This window comes from Pogona vitticeps, chromosome 3 (genome assembly GCF_051106095.1).
Source record: "Pogona vitticeps strain Pit_001003342236 chromosome 3, PviZW2.1, whole genome shotgun sequence".
Taxonomy (NCBI): domain Eukaryota; kingdom Metazoa; phylum Chordata; class Lepidosauria; order Squamata; family Agamidae; genus Pogona; species Pogona vitticeps.
The window spans coordinates 115,442,610-115,463,422 of record NC_135785.1 but is presented as its reverse complement, the minus strand read 5'-3'; the positions used below and the strand labels follow the sequence as shown (position 1 = coordinate 115,463,422).

Below are 20,813 nucleotides of genomic sequence, written 5' to 3'. Positions count from 1 at the left end.
GAGGAAACGCAAAGCCACCTGGGAAAGGAGGGGGTGTTTCCGGTGAGGGGGGGAGAAACAGGAGCGGCGGGTCCAGGAAGCGGAAGTCGGCGCCTGTGGTGGCTCGACATCCGCGCTGGTATCAGCAGGGGGGCAGCCGGTTGGGGTGAGTGTGTGGCCAAGTCGAGGGGGGTTGGTGGTCGGTGGGTCGGTGGGCCCGGCATCTCCTTCCGTGATGGGCAGGGAGGGTTACGAGCCTGGCGGCTGAGTAGCTTTCCGGTTCCACAGGAACTCTGCCCTGATTCTGGCCTAGTTTTTTTTTCTTTTTTAGTATCGCCGAGTTCTGCTTCGAGCTCCGTTAATGGCATCGCCGATATAGCTTCTCTGTTGTTGGAGGGACCACTCCCCCCCCCCGGGTTGGCTCGAGCAGGTCCCCAGTGACGAGCGATCCTCTTTGCTTGCCGATTTCTTTTTTCCCTGCCTCATTTCTTTGGGCAGGAATCGGGAACAGCAGGTGCTCCCTTCGCCTTTTCCTTCCTTTAGCTGCGCCAAGGATGCTCAGTTTGACATGTACTCTGCTCCAGGTTTGGCAGTCTCCGAGCGGTAAAGCTTTTCTTGGATACCTCTGCTGAACCGCAGGTGAGATGATGGTTTTTATGGCTCACACAAGATCCTTCTCCATCGGGGCCCCTTGACTGTAGAATAAGTAGGATTCTGGTAGAAAGTTCAACAAAACTTTTCTCCCCCATGTGCTAACTATGCCTATGTGTAGAGATTCTGCTTGTGGAAAGTATGTCACTATGCCATGTTCAAGCTAAAAGAATGGAATCCAGGAAAGGTAACCACTTGGGTTTGTGTGTGTGTGTGTGTGGAATATCCAACAAAGGTTTGATGGGCAAACTGGAGGTAAAGCAGCATTGTGTGTCTGTAGGTGGGTTGTAGAGCATTCTGACTGCATTTTATTAAAAAAACCCTATTCTGTTGGTTGCTTCTTTAGTGTAAGTACTAATACTGTGTTTTTACAGACTGCTTTTGAATTCTATAGGTGTATACAGCGATTTCTCAGCCTCAGTGCCATTTGCAATATTAGGCTGTTAAGTTGCTGATGGGTGTGAGCTAGAGATGATTAATTATCTGAAGTCGCATAGTAAGTAAGTATAAAGCAAAAATTTGAACCATTTTTTCATGGCTCACATACTTTTTGCTGCAGAAGATGAAGGGTTAATAGGAGCTGTATTCATTACATGACCAGTTACTCCCTTGATCAGCCTGGACTTGCATTCCTTAGAGATATGAAGCTAGTGGTATTCTCACAAGCAGTTCTTTCTTTAGGTGAATTATGCATGAAGAATGTGTGGAGTTACAATCCTGCCAACATGTGAATTGTCACATACAGTATTTCCCATCTCTGATGCATGTTTGTGTTATTTTAATCTACATGTCATCTGGCTTATATCATTTTGATCTTGGGACTGAAACATTAAACTGCAGATCTACTTACTTTTTCTTCTTCCTTGAGAAAGTCTCACAATAAGCTGAATGAAATGGGAGACAGTGAAATAACCCTCTTTTGTTTAAACCATGTGGTTTCTTTATAAAGAGTAACAGTCACGTCTTGGTCAACAACCTACTTTTCTTGAGTACACTTTTTGTAAACTTGACATCTGCTCCAGTGGTGGTTTGTAGAAGAATGGATAGGAATGTGTTTCAGTAGAGTCTCACGAGCTGTCAGATTAGTGAGGCAGCTGTGGATAATACCACTGCATGTTTTTAAAGCAGGAGTGGAGAACTGCCTTCTGGGCCCACCCTTGAAGCCCTCAACCTGTGGATGCCATTTATCCCTTTCTCCATGCAGAGAGAGAGGCTTGGCACAATCAAGACTCTGTACAAGGGGAAAGGGACTGCCCTTTGCTCCAGTCCTTGTCTGCTGCAGGAAAGTTTCCACCCCCACGTTTAGAGAGTGGCTGCTTTTCTCTCTGATCAAGTCCTATATTGTAGAATGTGGCCTCAACTTCCAGAGCTAGAGACATGGAATATGGCAAACGTGGAGCTGCTTCGTGTTCCTGCCTGAGTGCTAACTGAATGCTTTCTTTCTGAGCAGGAATGAGTACATTGAGGCCTAGCTTGGCCTGAAAGCTTTCAATTTAGGCCTTTCTTCCAGGTGTTAACACATTTATTAATTATTTATTTGAAATATTTCTGCCCAACCTTTCTTCTTGAGAAGGACCCAAGGCAGCTTACATTATTCAAAGGCAATAATTAAAGCTAAAAACAATAAGTATAAAATATTAAAGAAGATCAAACAAATATCACAGTAAAATATGGCAAGCAGAAGCAAGTTCAAAACACATTCAAAGTGGTAAGGCACCGGAATCTATCTAAGAATGCCACTCAGGCAGCCAGTCATTAAGGGACAGTTTGCTTGAAAAGTCTTTACTTTACAGCAAAGATGGCCCAGTTTGGCCTTCTGTGGGTAGTGTTTGTGAAGAGGGTAGGGAGAGCTCTCAGAATGGAGAACTATGGTACTGTATTTGTAGTCCAGAAAATCCAAAAATCCCATTCCTACTAAATTCTTCTCTAAGAATAACTATGTTAAATAATAAATCTAAACAGAAATATGAGAGCATAACATTTGCTCTTACAGTGGTTTAAGCCACATGCCACATTGTAGTTTGTTGCTATAGGAATGACCATAGCCTTCCCTGGGCTTGAACCACTCTGGGGAGAATGGGAGCTTTCATATCCAGTTTTGCTGGACCATAACTTGTTACCATGTCTGAACGTTATCTCATATGAAACAAGCCAACTTACTTGTGGGCTGCTTTAATTAAATAAGTCATAGTTGTTCAATTGAAATTAGAAGTAAAAGCCTCTCTCCTTATGGAGAAGTGTACTAACTCAGTGCTCTCTATGTCTGGTTCTCATAATAAACTGGGTTAGTGTGACATACAAATGTCAACAGCAACACCAGAAAGTGGGCATTTTATTTTTACTTGCTTATACTGATACTGTTTTATTCTGCCCAACAACCATCAGATTTTCTTTTGACTTAATAGTGATGATTTTTAAAAATCAGATTTGTTTAAATCTTGATTTAAATTAAACAATTTGATTTAAATCAAATCCACCCTGATAGTTTTTTGTTGTTTCTGTTCTCTTTTTTCTGAGGGTGAGATTGAGTGAGGGCAGAGCGAAGCAAAAGAAAGAACAAGGACCAGTGTGTCATGCATTTCCTTTATACTAGCAAAAGGAAACTGCAAATATATACATGTCAATTAATTATAATTAATCAGTATCTGGATGAAAGAAATAGCAGAAAAGCAACAATACTCTTATTTAATTTTAACATAGATTATTGATCACTCATCAGGCTTGTGTTTTTGTTTGGGAAATATATGAAATATTAACTGGAAAAGTGATTAAAATAATTTAGATTGGCTTCTTAAAAGCCGAGTTTAAATCACTGTATTAAATGTATCCACCTTGGCACAGGATGGGGCTATCTCCTTCTTAGGTTGAAACCATCTGTGTTTCTTATGAGCTGTATGTTAAAGACTAAATATGTGTACAATTCTGTCTGCTGGCAGTTTCTGTTAAAGACTTAATCTCACTTTACACATACTGTAGTTTCTGTAACATCAATCTGTTAACATTATGGTTTGCCCATATCTTAAATGATAACTGTTTCCTTGTTTAAAACTTACTTCAGGTTGGCAAAATTATTTTCAAATCCACTGAGAAGTAAGTTGATTTATTTTAGCGTAAGCATGTGTAGATACTATATTTATGTTTAGGGTATTGTGGTCAACATCCTGTTGTTTAGTGTAAGGCAAATCATAACTTTGGTTCCTCCCTAGTAAACAAAGCAACCCTACCATGATTATCAGGGTGTACACACATGTGCCAAGCCACCCCCTGTCCCATTCAAACTGCAGTAAGGACAGTTTGTTTAGTAGGAGCGGAACGGACTGAAAGTTATGATTTGACTTAAGCAGTGGGCTCTTGGCCTCTGTATTCTAACAGGTGATAAATAAACATAGGAAAGTTTTTGGCTGTTAACTGCCTTGCCTAATTTTATTTTATCTTGGATTTATTTTTCCTCTTTATGTGGAATAGAACCTACAATTCTCTTGTGAAATGGAACTTACAATTCATATGATATGTGCAGTATTTACATGCAGCTTCACTGGAAGTCCCTGCATTCTGGCGTTATGAGAAAGAGAGAAGAGCTCCCTATTAGTTTTCTCCACATCATTAATCATTTCATAAGTTGCTCTCCTCTTCTTAAATGCCATCTTTAGAAAATAAATAGCCCATGAATATTTAACCTTTTTTGCAAGAGGTTATAACCTCTAGCTAATAATTTTGCTTGTTCTTTTCTTCACATTTCTCAGAGATATACAATATGCTTTTTGTGAGGCAGAGATATTCCTTTAGTTCATTTAATTAGAAAGTGGTCCCAGTTACTTACATAAGAAGAGCCCTGATGGATCAGGCCAAGGGCCCAACTGATCATGCTTCCTTTATCTCACACTGCCCCCACCAGATGCCTCTAGGATGAGACAACTAGATACCTGTCTCCTGCCTTCTAAACCGGAAGATTGTACATCTCCATCATGGCTTGTAACCTGCAATGGACTTTTCCTCCAGGAATCTGCCCAGTCCCTCTTTTAAAGGCATCTAGGTCAGATGCCATCACCACATCCTGTGGCAAGGAGTTCCACAGACTAACAATATGCTGAGTAAAGAAATTTTTCTTTTGTCTGTTCTCACTGTCCCAACACTCAATCGGAGTGGCTGTCCCCTGGTTCTGGTATTGCATGAGAGGGAAAAGAGCTTCCCTCTATCCACTTTATCCATCCCCTGCGTAATTTTATACATCTCAATCATGTCCCCCCTCAGGCACCTTTTCTCTAGACTAAAGAGCCTCAAACGCTGTAGCTTTTCTTCCTAAGGGAGGTGCCCCAGCCCACTGATCATTTTAGTCGCTCTCTTCTGCAAGTTTCATGTCATCTGCAAACTTGGCCACCTCACTGTTTATCTGTATCTCCAGGTCATTTATGAGCAGATTGAAAAGCACTGGTCTCAGGACAGATCCCTGGGGCACATCGCTTTTCACCTCTCTCCATTGTGAAAATTGCCGATTGACACCTAGTCTCTGTTTCCTGGTTCTCAACCAATTCTCAGTCCTGTCTTCCTATCCCCTGGCTGTGGAGTTTTTTCAGCAGCCTTTGGTGAGGGACTGCATCGAACACCTTCTGAAAATCCAGATAGACAGTATCCACTGGTTCGCCCGCATTCACATGCCTGTTGACCTTTTCAAAGAATTCTAAAAGGTTTGTGAGGCAAGACTTACCCTTACAGAAGCCATGCTGATTTTCCCTCAGCAAGGCTTGTTCTTCTATGTGTTTTAAGATTTTATCTTGGATGAGGCTTTCCACCATCTTCTCTGGAACAGACGTTAGGCTATCTGGCCTGTAGTTTCCCAGGTCCCCCCTCCTTCCGTTTTTTAACATTGGCTTCTCACTCTTCATTATTTGTGCATTATTCTTCTTTCCAATGGCAGTGGATATTTTATGTATCATTATAAATTTCAACACTTTTAACAAATTACACATTTTGGTAGGCTTGCAATGATTTGCTTTAATATACCTCTACCTATAGTTTTGCAGTATGAAAAAAAATCATCATTGTCCTTACTGATTTCTTATACAATCTGTCTATACTGTGGGTGGACATGAGGTGTGTATATATCTCATAAATACAGGCAAAAGTTCCTGCATAATAATGGGAATGCTGTCCACAAGGTAGCTCACCTGGCACATATATTGATGGCTTTTTGGTACCGAGAAAACAACCTTGATTGTTATACTGTAATTTTTTAGTCTCCTGTGAAGTGTGCTTGCTGCTTGTCAGTTTTTTTTCCTCCTCATTTCTCTTTTATACTGTGCTTTGATAGTTCATTTTTAATTTGCTTTATAGCCATTTAACTCCTTGTACATTACAATGGGAACATTTAAAAATGTTTTACAAATTCATTAAAGTGGGCAGCTTAATTACTTGCTATTGGCTGCTTTATCCCTTCTGCCCTATCCAGACTGTGTTTTCTTGGGGGGGGGGGGATATTTGAGGCAATCATTTTGCTTTCTTTGAATGCCTTGTAGTGGTTCACTGCTGAAAATCAGCAAAAAAAAAAAAAGGAAACATGAAAAACTAGTTAAAGCAAGTAAAATATAAATGGTGTTTTTTCACAGATGCTTATTTGGTGGTTGGTATAGACAAAGCCCCACAGGCCTACATGGTTGCCATCTCTTATCTTAAAGAAACACATTTTGGTTACATTGGAAAAGCAGCTCAGTGGGAATGCCAGAATTAATTACACTGTATTTCCCCAAAAATAAGACAGGGTCTTGTATCGATTTTTGCTCCAGAAAACACATTAGGGCTTATTTTCAGGGGATGTTTTATTTTACAGTCATGTCACCTTCTTCCGCTTGCTGCACAATGGTGGAGGGCGGGGCTTCACTTGAATGGGGCTTATTTTGGGGGTAGGGCTTATATTACGAGCATCCTGAAAAGTCCTACTAGGTCTTATTTTCAGATTAGGTCTTATTTTTGGGGAAACGGTATGATGTCTGAGTGCTTTGTTCAGTAATGTCATTGTAATCTAGTTGTTGTGTTTAGCTTGCATTCCTTTTCTGGCCCTGTGAGACTTTTTAATGTGTGACTTGTACTGGTATCAATAGTAGTAGGGTGGATAAAAATAAATTTTAAAAAAATCATTTAAAATCATGATTTAAATTTTGAAAATTGGTTTTTACAATTTAAATAATAAAAAAATCTAATTTTAAAATTTAAATCATGATTTAAATCAAACCAACCCTGAACAATCGTGATGAAAGGATAGTTTATGTGTGTCCGTGCACGCGCGCACACACAGAGTAATGTATTCAGATTAGAGATGGGCATAAATCAGTAATTTGGTGTGGTTTACTGGCTGAACAGCTGATTTGTGGTTCGGTTGCCTCCCCCCCTCCAGACAGCACCCACTTGCCAACAGTACCCCTCCCTGCCTCTGAGGGGGTGCCCACAGGAGAGCTGGATCACTGAACCACACAGATCAGATGTTTGGCCAGTAAACAAGTCACACCAAATCAGTGATTTGTGCCCATCTCTAATTCAGATAATAATATTTATTGTTCTGTACTACAGATGCTATTGTGCTGGGTTCTCTCAAATCTATATGTTATAAGTAGGGGAAGGATTTCAATGACATGTTATGTTTTTCTGTAACCTGTGTTTGAGCTTATGAGTGAGTTTGAACATGTTTATGAGTAATCTGGTGAGAAAGGCCGGATTACTCATAAACATGTTTGAACTTGTTTATGGGTTCAAATGTAGGTTACAGAGAAAAGATGAAATGTTATAGAAATCTTCCCCATCATTATAAGAATTAGATATTATTGAATGGTAGTTTGCATAATTTTGTTGATTGGCTTGATGAAGGAGTTATAGCTATATGGATTTTTGATTTTTTTTTATTATGGCAACCATTTGGTTTTGTTTTTTAAAAATGTGTTTTACTTTTCTTTTTGTCCTTGCAGATAAACGCTAGTCTGGGGATGTGAACACAATGAGTGTAAACCAACAGACTCACACAGGGCCGCCTTATGGCCAACCGCAGGCAGGCTATGGAGGATACCTGCAGCCTTCTTATGGAGGACAACAAATCCCAAGTGTTCCTGTTTCTCAGTATGGTGCTTATAATGGTCCAGTGACAGCATATCAGCAGCCTGGTCCCCCACAAGGTACTCTTAATTTGCTATTTAGAGATCAAGAGCTTATTTGAATTTCCATTTGCAAATTACAGTGGGGTCTTGACTTGAGAACTTAATCCGTATTGGAAGGCGGTTCTCAAATCAAAAAGTTTTCAAGTCAAATCTGTATTTCCCATAGGAATGCATTGAAAACCATTTGATCCGTATCTGCTCTTTTCCGTCCATAGAAACTAATAGGAAGCTGCTATTCCGCCTTCGACCACTAGAGGGGGATATTTTGTTTCTTTTTTTCTTAGGTCAAGAAAGGTTCAGGGAAGGCAGGGAAAATACAGTCCAGGCAGTACAGTACCAGGCAGTCTGAAGACTGTCTCCCAATCCACTCTCTAAACGCTGGGAGGAGTGAGGAAGCAGACAGGCACCCTTTTCACTGGCCAACAGTTAACTGAAAGTTCACATTTTGCACTTTCCCTGCCTCCCACGTGGTTTTTTTTTCAGTTCTTATCTCAAATCTAAGTATGTAAGTCAAGTCAATATTTTCCTATGAGAGTGGTTCTTAAGTCAAAATGTTCTTAACTCAAGCCGTTCTTAAGTCAAGACCCCACTGTACGTATCTTGCCTCGGCAATGCCCTCAGTGTGACACTGACAAAAATCTAAGTATATGAAAGCTATTCAGCTAAATCAAATTTAAGTTCAACCAGAGTAGGTTCATTGAAATAAAAAGAACTTGTCAGTTGAAAGTAACATGAAATCAGTTGATTTGATACTGTCTGTCCTAGCTGGGAGTAAAACTCGTTTTATGTGTCATGTATTTTGAGAATGTTTTTAAATGCTCAGTTCTGATTTAAAAACCTGTGCATACTATTATATATTACAGATGGACTAGAGGTGGAGTTTTATGTTTACTCATGGGGATGGGTGGGTTATATTTTATATAGTCCCGCTACTGTCAGATGTGTAAAATTTATATTTGTTGAGGTGCTGCCAGTACCAAAAATATGAGGGCAAATTAGTTGTTTGGCTTGGGATAGAGGATATTACAAAGCTCTGACTGCAAACCAGAAAGTATGTAAAGAAACTGGATTCACTGTTAGCAGAAATTGGTGGAAAGCCACTTGAAGGAGTAGCAATTAAAGAGTAAACTTCAGGAAAACTAATTACTTACCAGATTCCAAATGCTGTTGAAAATATCTGTTTGCATTACAATAATTCTGCAGGTAGTTTGTACCTTTTGGCGGGACACCTGTTTTGTGTTTGGTCACACTGTTTGCACAACTGACACTTTGTCAAAGGTTTCAAACCGCTTGTGTGGTTACTGTTGAATGCAGAGATATTTCACCAAATTTCTGGCCCAGAATTTGGAGAAGGTATTACCATGTTCAAGCACACATATATGTTAAACTGAATTAATATGTTTTAAAAGGCCATATACACCTACTGGTGAATATCTCTAGAGCTGCCTCGATACCTACCCTGTATCCCTGAAAATAAACCCAATCCCCAAAATAAGCCCCAGTTGAGTAAAACCCCGCCCTCCACCACTGTGCAGCAACCAGAAGAAGATGACATGACTGTATTTGAATAAATGTAGATTGCCGTACATGAAAAAAATAAGACATCCCCTCAAAATAAGACCTAGTGTGTTTTTTGGAACAAAAAATTAATATAAGACCCTGTCTTATTTTCGGGGAAACAAGGTATGCCAACTTTCAGGTATGTAGATTTCATGTTATTGAAGCTATATTTGAGATGACAGATCCCCATCTAGTTTGTTATAGAGTTCTCTGCTCTTGGTATTATAAATGAAGAACAGTTGGTTCCAGTAGGAGTTTGGATATTGTTGACTATACAGTGTATTAAAAGTAGACATTGGGTATTCGTATCCCTGGGGAGATGAATACGAATACAAATACTAGCAGTATCACAGTGCCACAAAGGTACGTTCTCTCCCCCAGCCCCCCCCCCCCGAACCAGCCAGTCTACTTACCGGTCATTGCGCAGAGCTGGGGTCCTTAGTTGTCATCCTTGCAACAATTGTGGAAGAAGCCTGGCTGGCTCTTCCCCACCTGCCTGCACAGCCAACCATTTATCAGTTGAGCAGGGAAACTCTCCATCCTGCCTCCTTGCTGGAGTAGTTGGTTGCGTGGGGAGGAGCCAGTTGGGTTTCTTCCATGATTGGCGCAAAGGAGCCCAGCTCTGTACAGTGACTGGTAAGTGGACCAGCCAATTCTGGGAGCGGGGGGAGGGAATGGACCTCTGTGGCACCTGTGATGTTGCTATTCGTATTCATATCCTCAGGGATATGAATGTGAATAGCCTATGTCTAATTAAAGAATTTAAATCATATTGTGAGAATCAGAAATTTAAAGGACATTACTGGCACAAATTTCTGCACTGGTGAAATTGGGAAAAAGATGATCAAGGGCAGTGGGGCATCCAGGAGCCACCTAAGGCTGTGAGCTTTCATGTGTAAATAACTAGATTTCCATTAGCCTGCATTTAATGAGTTTTCAAGTATTACCAGAGACTAGTAGGGGAGACACTGGGGCTGGTGTCATTTCTAAATTGTCATTTTGTAGCACCCAGCAATGCATCTTGAGCTGCTTACTTAATCTTGTTGATTTTGCTGCATACCAGTAGAACTGTTCATGTAGTAAAAGAGAGCTATGAGAGAAATAAATAGGGACACAAAACAATTATCTTTTTGGGTCCTACAGTTTAGTTGAGTTATCAGTGCTGCATGATAATTGAAATCAATGAATAAGCACAATTTGTCCTTTTTTTCCTTCCTGGCACAGATAGACCAAAAACCATATGCAATTCAGAAAGCAAATTGGCTTTCACTTGAAACAGCATTGAAACTGGAACTAGCTGTAGAATCTGCCTGAAAAAGTATTATTGAGCACAAGCTAGATAACTTTTTCAGCTTGGTTTATGGCTGTGCTATGCTACTTATGTATATTAAATTATCTGTATTATAAAATTAAATAGAGCACTTCTGAGCTTGTTGGAGATGCCTCTGTAAATAACGATCTTTAATATATATGTTTGAAGGAAATCAGACAGTGTAACTAGACATTTGAATAGCAGATGGCAATGAAAGCACAATTTGAACTTGGCTCTGTTATTTCCTGCCCATGCTCTCATGACATGTTGCCAGGCAGCCACAGGGGAAAAAATTCACCTTCCTAGGATCTGTGAATACATTTGCTTGAAAGTTTTTTCAAATGCCGTTTTGTTGATATATGTGTGCGTGTATATATGCATATACTGTACATGTATATTGTCTTTCCAGGTTACTTTCCTTCACTGGGGTTTCCTTCTAAGGGCTCTCCTGTTTCTCTCGATTCTGATGCTTCTTTTGCTTCTAACTTCATAGGTAAACACTTCCCTTCTCATGTGGTGTCTCCTGTGAGAAAAGACAGTCTCTAAGGCATTGATCTAAAAGATGTCACCCGTTGTGTAAATGTTAAGCTTAGCAAAGACTAGAAGGTGGAGACCTCATGAGTTCTTCCAGGGAAAATATTTAAAATACGAGTTTTTGTATAAGGTTAGTGGTAGTTAGTACTGTGTTTCCCCCAAAATAAGGCAGGGTCTTATATTAATTTTTGCTCCAAAAACACATTAGGGCTTATTTTCAGGGGATGTTTTATTTTATAGTCATGTCATCTTCTGGTTGCTGCACAATGCTGCACAATGGTGGAGAGTGGGGTTTCACTTAACTAGGGCTTATTTTGGGGGTAGGGTTTATATTACGTGCATCCTGAAAAATCATACTATGGCTCATTTTCAGGTTAGGTCTTATTTTCGGGGAAACAGGATAGGTTAAAGCTTATAAATGGCTTGTAGTTACTGTTGTTCTCCAGTGTTGTAGCAGAAGAAATGTGTATGTATTGCTACCCACGTGGTAACATACAAGTAGTTACAAGATTCTTTAACAGGTGGAAGTATGTCAATATAGCAAATTCTCAGTAAAAGCTAAGAGCACTGCTATTGCAAACTCTTAATTTGGGGTACCAACCTCTTGTCCAACTTACCTTAGTTACAGAGCACAATTATGTATGTTTGAACAAAAGTAACCCAAGTAATTTTTACAGAGGACTCTGCCTTGCCCTGTAAATTCTAAGATTCTATTTTATTTTCTCTGAATTCAAACTGCGCCAAATATCTAACCCATTCATATTTGCTAATAACTGTATGACATTTTCCCCTTGTGCTACCACAGGATAATACAGATGCTTGCAATAAAGCCCATCTGTGCCCGATCTTATGTCCTTCCATATGTCCTCTACAACTTTCCTTGTCCCCATAGAGTCTGCCATTACTACGCACACCATTTTTGCTCTGAAACTTAATTTGCCTATCTTGAGGTGGCTTCTTTTTGCCAAGTTTCATGTTCACCTGCCAGTTTTCTGCATTTAATGTTCAAATGGCCAAAAAGCTACATATGAGAATCCTGGAATAATGGAATTGAAAGAGGCCTATAAGGCCATTGAGTCCAGCCCTCTGTTCAGTGCAGGAATCCAAGTCAAAGTATGTCTGACAGATATCTTGAATGCCTCCAATGTTGGATTGCTCACCAGTAGCTTCATTCTGAGAACACCCCTATTAGCAACTGTCTGATTTAATTGTAAAGCTGTTTCTCTAACTGCATGGTTGGTCTGTAGTGGTTTCTCACAACTGTTGATACAAATATTCTCAAAATGAATTCTTAGTGAAAATTATCAGGTAATCAGAGGTTCTTCAACATCTGGTAGGAGAAAACAGGGATGTCACTGGTTGCCTGCCCATTTCTGGGTCCAATTCAAACTGTTCATTATGATTTATAAAGCCTTATATGGTTTGGGTCCAGGATATCTGAAAGACTGTCTTTCACTCTGTGAGCCCTTTTAGTTGTTAAGATCTTCAATGGAGGCCTTTCTGTTGCTCCTAATGCCTTCACAGGCATGTCTGATGGGAGTGCAAGAGAGGGCCTTCTCAGTGGCTTTTCCCAGGCTGTGGAATGCTCTTCCTTGAGAGGCTCGGCCTCCTCCCTCTTGTCCCTCCAGCGACAAGCGAAAATGATCTTGTTGGTGCATGTTTTAACTAATTGGGCAGGTTTTTGCATGTGGGAAATTATTATTATTCTACTTATCCTCTTACTGTGTTTGCAAGGGGTTTTAGATAGATTTAACTAACAGTTCTAATACTGTTATATGTTTAATTGTTTTTAGTGTTATAATTCATTGTGGGTTTTTTTAATATAACCTGTGAGCCGCCTTGCTTTCTTTAATTGGGAGAAAGGCAGCATACAAATGAAAACAGACAGATTGATCAGTCGATCACTCATGCTCTGAATAACCTAAAAGTCATTTTTATTCTTTACATTTATAAATTATATTCTTTTCTGGGATCTCTCTCTTCCAAACTCTCCCTTTCTCTCTCATATACACATGTACAAAGGCATGCATATTTATAATTAAATTAAATTAAATTAAATTCTTAAATGACTGGATTTTTTATTACAAGAAGACTTTTAAACTTCCTTTTTCTGTTTCCGCTATTGAAATTCTTGAGTATCATAGACATGTACTATAAACTGCGCTTAACAAGTACAATTTCTATTTTTCATTGTGTGTGTCCCCATGCCTAGTGTATTTAAGACTGTCCTCATATAAGGTTCCCCATTCTGGGTCTCTAGTATATTTATAACACACATTTCAATATTTCTAGGTTCTCTGAGAACTCCTTCCACTTCTGGAGCTCCTGCATCAACATCTGGAGCATTAGTTCCTCCTGGACAGCCTGCCTATACTCAGTTTGGACAAGGAGATGTACGCAATGGAATTCCTGCTTCTACAGTTTCATTGCAAAGGTAATTGTGGAAACAATATTTGGTTCTCCGTATTGACATGATCAAATTGACATGAACTATTCTCTGAATATGCTCTACATATAGTGTAAATGGTTGCCCAGTTCCTCCTAGTCCTTTATGACTCTTAACTTTCTCCATGGTACCGAAGTGTAGCACTGCTGGGTTATATTCTCTTTTTTTCCCTTGACTTTCCCTACAACATTCTGGTAAGAATGACAGCTGTTTAAAGAGAACTGAAGTGGCATAATTTCTTTGCCGTGAAAATTGGGGAGGAAAATGCTGGTGATAAACAGTGATAGAGGACAGTATTATCTGGTGGCATCAGCAGCAACATAATGGTTGTGTTAATTGGTGGGTGCAGATCTTCAAGTCTCTAATCTGTAGCAGGCTGGATTTGATTTAGATCAAATTGATTTAAATTTTAAAATTATTTAAATCATTATTTAAATCAATTGCTTTTTAAATTTTTTATTCACCTTGATCTGTAGCAACACAGGTGTGGATTTGTACTTTCAGCTAGATCTGGTTTGTAAGGTGAAGAACTAAATGTGCCTGGTGCTTCCCCCGATTATGATTTTATGACTAGCTGCAATTAGTAGAACCTAGTTAACTGGTTAAAGTAAGAAAAAGGAACAAAGATAGCTCTCCCTTTTGTTTCTTTCTTTGTTTAGCTTGTGTGCTACTTCCATTAATGCCAAGGCACTACTCTATGCGGTTTACAATAGATAATCTATCAGACAGATAAAAATTAAACATTAAAGACAGTGTGAACAAATTAGCAAACAACTGTACAATAATTATAAAAACAGATGATGCCAATCAATAATGCACAGAACAAAAGCAGAAAAAAAATGGGCTTGGTTGGTGTGGAAAACCTCCCTGAAGAGCAGCGTCTTTAGTTGTCTCCTGAATATCCATTGGGGGTGGGGAGCCAGGTGAAACTCCTCTAGAAGCTGGTTCCACAGGTTTAGAGCCTCTGCAAAGAAGTCCCTACCTCTCGTAGAAGACTCAGGAGCCGCCCTCGGGGTGGCGACCCAGAGGAGCCTTGCCTGTGATGATCTACTGGGTCAGGCAGATAACATAGAGGAAAAATGCTCTGACCAGTAATGTAGGACCAAGCCATGGAACGTGTCAGAACGTTGAACTTGATCTGGGACTCAACAGGTAACTAGTGAAGGCAAATCAAACCTGGAGTGATATGATCAAATTTGCTTGCACCAACAACCAGTCTGGCTGCCACATTCTGGACCCACTGTAGTCTCCAGATCAGGCTCAAGGGAAGCCTCACATACAGAGCATTGCAGTAGTCCTTCTGGGAGATGACTAAGGTGTGCACCAAGGTCCTGAGGGAGCCCTTGTTTAGTTAGGGGCAGTGTGGGATGAGAAGCCTAAGTTGGTTGAAGGCTAATCTGGACATGGCTGTGATCTGTGACTCCCCAAAAAAGAGCGGGTCCAGAAGAATGCCCAGATTACGAAGCTGGTCCCTAAGTGGGAGAGGAATGCTATTCGGCCTAGCGGCATTCCACCCTCTGGAGCAAAATCTTTGACTTGCCAGGTTCGGTTTGAACCTGTTAACCTTGATCCATTCCAGTACTGAAGCCAAGCAGTGCTCAAGCGTCTAGGCAGCATTCAATGCAGAGGAGGTGACTGAGAGATAGAGTTGCGTGTCATTGGCATACTGATGACACTTTACTCCAGCACTCCTGATTACCTCACCCAGTGGCTTCATGTAGATGGCGCAGTGGTTAAAACGCTGTACTGCAGCTAAAACTGTGCTCACGACCTGGGGTTCAAATCCCAGGTAACCGGCTCAAGGTTGACTCAGCCTTCCATCCTTCCGAGATCGGTAAAATGAGTACCCAGCTTGCTGGGGGGGCAATGTGTAGCCTTTATAATTAAAATTGTAAACCGCCCGGAGAGTGCTTGTAGCGCTATGGGGCGGTATATAAGTCCAATAAATAAATAAATAAAATAAATAAACAGCATTGGAGGAAACACATATCTTGGGGTCCAAGGGGGCAACACCTCTAGCTGAACTCTGGACATGGTCCTCAAGGAAGGAGAAGAGCCAGCTCAATGCTAGGCCCCCAGTCCCCACCTCTGAGAACCTGTCCAGGAGGATACCTGGTTGTCGACAGTATCAAAAGCCGTTGATAGATCCAGGAGAACCAGCAGGGTACATCTGCCCCTGTCGGCCTCCCATAAAATGTCATCCTGCACCGTGACCAGTGTCATCTTGGTACTTTGTCATGGTCTAAATCTAGATTGGAATGGGTCAGGGCAATCATACTCCTCCAGGTATATCTGTAGCTGCTTTACTACCACCCATCAATTACCTTGCCGAGAAATTTTATATTGACAATTGGACAAAAGTTGTTAAGATCATCCATCACTAACTGGGGGTGTTTGATAATGGGTCAATCAATGGCTTCTTTTAACTGTGAGGGGAGCATTCCCTCCCTTAGCAATGAATTAACTATGTTCATGACCCAATCAATCATAGATTTACTTATGTAACCCCCATGATATTGTTTGTCTACATGTCACTCTTCAGCTTTTGGGGTGTCCTCTGTCTTATTAGAGACAGATTCTTTGAAAACAATATGCACCTAGAAGACCTATTAAAATTTGAAGAAGATAAATGTTTCAAGAAGCCTCAACAGATTGTGGAAATCGTGGCTCATTTTCCATGGAAAACTGGAAAATAAGGATTTAGGAAGAATGAGTTCTGGATGATTTCCTCACTTCAGTTCAGATCTGTAGAATATCACTGAAGCAAATTTAAATGCAGGAAGGAAAGGAAGCAAATGTCTAGCTGAAAAATTACTTTGAGGTTTAAACAGAAACTTAGTAAAGAAGTATGAAGTTACTACATGAACATCCAGAGACAAAACACAGAGTGTACCAGATGATTGATACCTCTGTGCCAATTGACAATTACTATACGGTAGAATTAGAATCGGGAATAAGAATGCATAGGGTATCCAAGAAGATAAACAAGAGTCAGACATGCTTCATGATGTTACTTTACTTGATAGAGAAAATAAACTGATGTTGCAGCTAAGCTACTTCACAACTAACTTTTATCAAGCAAAGAGATTGGAACAGGAGTGGATTGAGTAAATGCTACCAAGATATTTTCAAAAACCTTTAAAATTATTACTATTTTTTACATTTTTAACATACATTTCCAGCCCTAGGTAGTGATCAAGGTAATTTATAATTGTCATTGAACTTAATAAAAACAAGAAAAACAGACTGAAGTGTGGAATGATTGAAATGAATTTAAATAAAACTTGTCCATAAAAGCTATTTAAGTAAGTGGCTGAAGTCCTATTGCTTTAATTTCTGACATGCAATGCTGGTGATGTCATCAATCTTCTGCAGTGTTAAGTTGTACAATTGGTCTTCAGCAGTCAAGTCTACAAATAGCTGAAACAATCAGAATAAATTAAACAGTACCAAAAGCCAGTTTTAAATGCTCTTCATGTGTGAAGGCACATACAGGTAACAAGAATAGAAACTAATTCCAGCTCTGAGCATGTGTATATCTGTATCAAGTTTTGTGCTGAAAAAGATTTAATGTCACTCCCCTGTCAGCACAGAAGCTGCTATATTTTTGTGTTTACTCATTTACTGCAGTGGTGATGTTGCATCAGGATTTCAGAAAAGTAATTTACCTTAGTTAAATTATTGGAAACCAGTAGATATATACCTTGACTTAGAATTTAATGTTAAGTGTTTTAATCTTGTAACAAAAGTACCAAATGTATTGAATAAAGTTTTTAAAATGTTGAAAATTGTATTTATGGGGGGGAAATAGTATTTTGAATTAAATGTACACGGACCTTAAATGTCCTGTTTTGGTAAAATAATAATTTTAAAAATGGGTAGAATGGTGTGGCATGTCCTCAATCCAGAAGTAGAAAAACCCTGACATTGCCCATCCCTGAAGTACAGGGCAATTTCAGAGAAAGCCTTTGAAGCAGTGGGAAGCCCTTCTTTATTGATTCTAGCCAAGATTGCACCGGAACAATAACAGGAGATTGATTCATGTAACTTAAGAGTTATCTATCTACTCCTCCCCACCAGACCTTCTCCTCAGCAGTTCATGCCTGGCACAGCCCCTGCTCCTATTACCCAGCCAGCTACTTTCCAGCATTATGGGCTACCTCCATCAGGTACACAGCAACTGACGAATCACATGGCAGCAATGCAGATCGGCAGTGTTTCATCCTCGGTTCCCAGCCCAGCTGGACTGGGCTATGGTGAGTTAATGAATAGTGCTTGCTTGTGTGGATAGATTCACTTGGATGTTTCTTTGGGTAGACTCTTGCCTCTAAGATTCTAGAAATCAGTTGCTTCTTGATTTTACAAATAGCATACAATATATAAAACAGATCTATACTGTACATTGCAAATACTATATGTTATAATATCAAGTTCTGACTGAAGTTTATAGTAGAGTATTTAAAGATGGAAGATATTAAACCTGCCTTCAGTTATTAATTTGACTTTGGAAGAGGCTAACATTGTAGTCATAGTACAGTGGTGCCTTGCATTAAGACGTTAATTCATTCCAGCAAAATCGCTGTAGAACGAAAACGTCGTAAAGTGAAAATAAAAAAAGCCATTGAAACGCATTAAAACCTGTTTAATGCGTTCCAATCCGCTAAGAACTCACCGTCCAGCGAAAATCCTCCATAGGGGCAGCCATTTTCGGGTGCCTGTGAAGCGAAAAATGGCTCCTAAACACAGCGGGGAGCCATTTTGAGTACCCGGTGGCCATTTTGAAAACCCGACGATCAGCTGTTTTGATTGTCGGGAAGCGAAAATCGGTTCCTGAAACAGGGAACCGATCATCGTGCAGCGAAATTCCCCCATTCAAAACGTCAGTTTGCAATCACTTTTGTGATTACAAAAACCTCGTTGTAATGCGGATTCGTCGTTAAACGGAGCGCCCGTCTTGCGAGGCACCACTGTATTTGTATTTAAAACCACAGAAGAGTACAGAGATAATCCAGTAAGATGCATGTTGATTTTATTTTGTTTGATCTGTATTTCAACTACTATAAAGCTCCTCCCTAAGTATGTGTTTTAAGGTCTCACCCATTGTAAACGTGGTGAGATCACAGAAATAAAAATTCAAGGTCTAGGAGTATATATCTGGAACATTTCATAATATCAAACATACAGTGTGTATGAAGAATTAAGAAATGTATTCAGTACTATGTTGGCTCACAGCCACAGCAAAAATGATAAACATCCATGGAGCTCTTAGTCCTATTTTGTCCTCCTCAGCCCCTGCCCAGCTGGTACATTTGCTTTGAGATTTTAAAAAATACTGAGATGGAGTACCTGTGCTCTTGGTTATATGGCTACAACAAAAAGGACTCTCGCCCTGCCTCCTAGTCTATGTGATGGTAACTGCTGATTAAACCAAACTAGGCTGTTGTCCCTGGGCATTCCAAACAACACATAAGGCTCCTCCATCTCTCTCTTGGACTGTTTCCCAAATTTCTGCTTCCACTGACTTTGGAGGTTATGTGTTGGCATTGCTACAGCTCTGTCTGTACTAAGCCCTGCACAGGCTAAGGAGTGGGACTAGTTGTGACAGCATCACATCAATGCCTCATTGCTTCAATGTGTTTGTGTCCCTCGTGCTGGCAGGGGTAGGCAGCCTTGTATCCTCTGGAAGTTTTGAACTACACTGTTTATAATCCATCTTCCCCAGACAGCATGGCTGACAGGGCTTATGGTGGTTGTAGTCTAAAATATCTATATATTTTTTTCATTTTTAAGTATTTATTTAAGAACAGGGATGGAGAATATAAAAAGTAAGGGGGAATAGGGAAAAGGGAAAAAGGGTTTGGGGGATAGGAGAACATAAAATATACCATCATCCAATTAATTCATATTACAAATACAAATCAACTTTTTGCTTTTTCACCATTTGATTACCCTCCTGCTTTTATCTTATCATTTAATTTTAGTTTTATTCTATATTACGCCAACACTGTCTGGTAACTGCTGCCATTTATACCATACAGCCCATCGTTTAGCTTTCTTTTGAATTAAACAGTCTTTCAGCCCATCTGACAGAGTATCCATTTTTTTCACTTCCCATATTTTCACCATAAGATTCTCTGGTTTCAGTATCTCTGCTTCCTTGAGATTTTTGACATAATGCTTTTTCATTTTGGAACCTGCATAGGTCACTGGGTAACTCTCTATCCCATTTATGTTAGCTGGAGTCATGCCTAATACAGACGGTTCTAAAGTTTGTACAGCTTCATTTAAGTTTTGTTTGGCATCTACTGTCCCCTCTTTCGTCCCTTTCATCAAATCTTCTGTTTTGCTAAGACTTTCATTCACTTGCTGAAACCCTATTATTATTATCCTTTGCATATTAATCTGCCATTCCTTTCCTATTTCTTGTACCACTGTTCCAGAGCTTTGGGATTGAACAGAGCAAGTCTCCATTTGTTCTCTTGTATTTCTGGAGTCCATCTCAGGTTTTGGGGTTTGTATAGATAGTACTATACCCTTAACTACAATAATCACCCCTTAGATATCCTCCCACAGTTTCCACAATTTTATCAACAATCCAAACCCCTCATCATAAACCTCCCTTTAGATCTCCCTCCAATCTTTATCCAAATATTATAATGTAAGATTAACTTTTAACCCAGCAGATAGAGTCAAATAGAACCATGGCACAATTTTTTTCCTTCTTCTCCTAAGTTCAGCAAGCTCTATTATCAGACTCACATGCAGTCCGCAATCCGACAAACAAAACAACAATCACCAAGTCTCAAACTGTCCAGTAGTTGTCTTTGAAGCCCGTCCTGCGATCTTCATTAACCCCTCGATACTCCTTAGTCCAGTCTAAAATATCTAGAGAGGGTTGACTTTCCTTGTGCTAAGATTTGCATGATAGAAACCATGTGGCTTTGATATGTCCATTCTTTGGTTCCAAATGGAAGTAGAATTCTTTAAACAATAGATCTTTCAAATAATTGTTTAAAATATAGGAGATTATCTGCCTGCTTAACTTGCTATGCCATCTTCATGTCCAGTTGTGTGTGAACATGAACCATCAAGTCCATTCCAACCAATGGTGATATGCATAGGGTTTTTAAGGCATGTTGAATGTTTTAGGTTGACCATTGCCACTTGACAGTTTCCATAGCAGAGCAGGGAT

At 39.8% G+C, this 20,813-nt stretch overlaps 1 protein-coding gene across 8 annotated transcripts in view; it reads left to right on the top strand.

Annotated features, from left to right (window-relative positions):
* The first annotated feature begins 20 nt into the window (after positions 1-20).
* SEC24C (SEC24 homolog C, COPII component) overlaps positions 21-20,813 on the top strand; it is a 60,753-nt gene continuing 39,960 nt past the window's right edge. For 2 of the 8 annotated variants that reach the window (XM_078391118.1, XM_072994958.2), the window contains exons 1-6: positions 48-145; positions 564-618; positions 7,584-7,787; positions 11,051-11,134; positions 13,468-13,609; positions 17,702-17,877. In XM_078391118.1, the coding sequence (XP_078247244.1) occupies positions 7,613-7,787; positions 11,051-11,134; positions 13,468-13,609; positions 17,702-17,877 (577 nt within the window). In that variant the 5' untranslated portion in view covers positions 48-145; positions 564-618; positions 7,584-7,612. Of the gene's footprint in view, positions 146-563; positions 619-7,583; positions 7,788-11,050; positions 11,135-13,467; positions 13,610-17,701; positions 17,878-20,813 lie in introns of all 8 variants that reach the window. The other 6 variants (XM_072994959.2, XM_072994957.2, XM_078391122.1 and 3 more) reach the window with 3 other exon arrangements.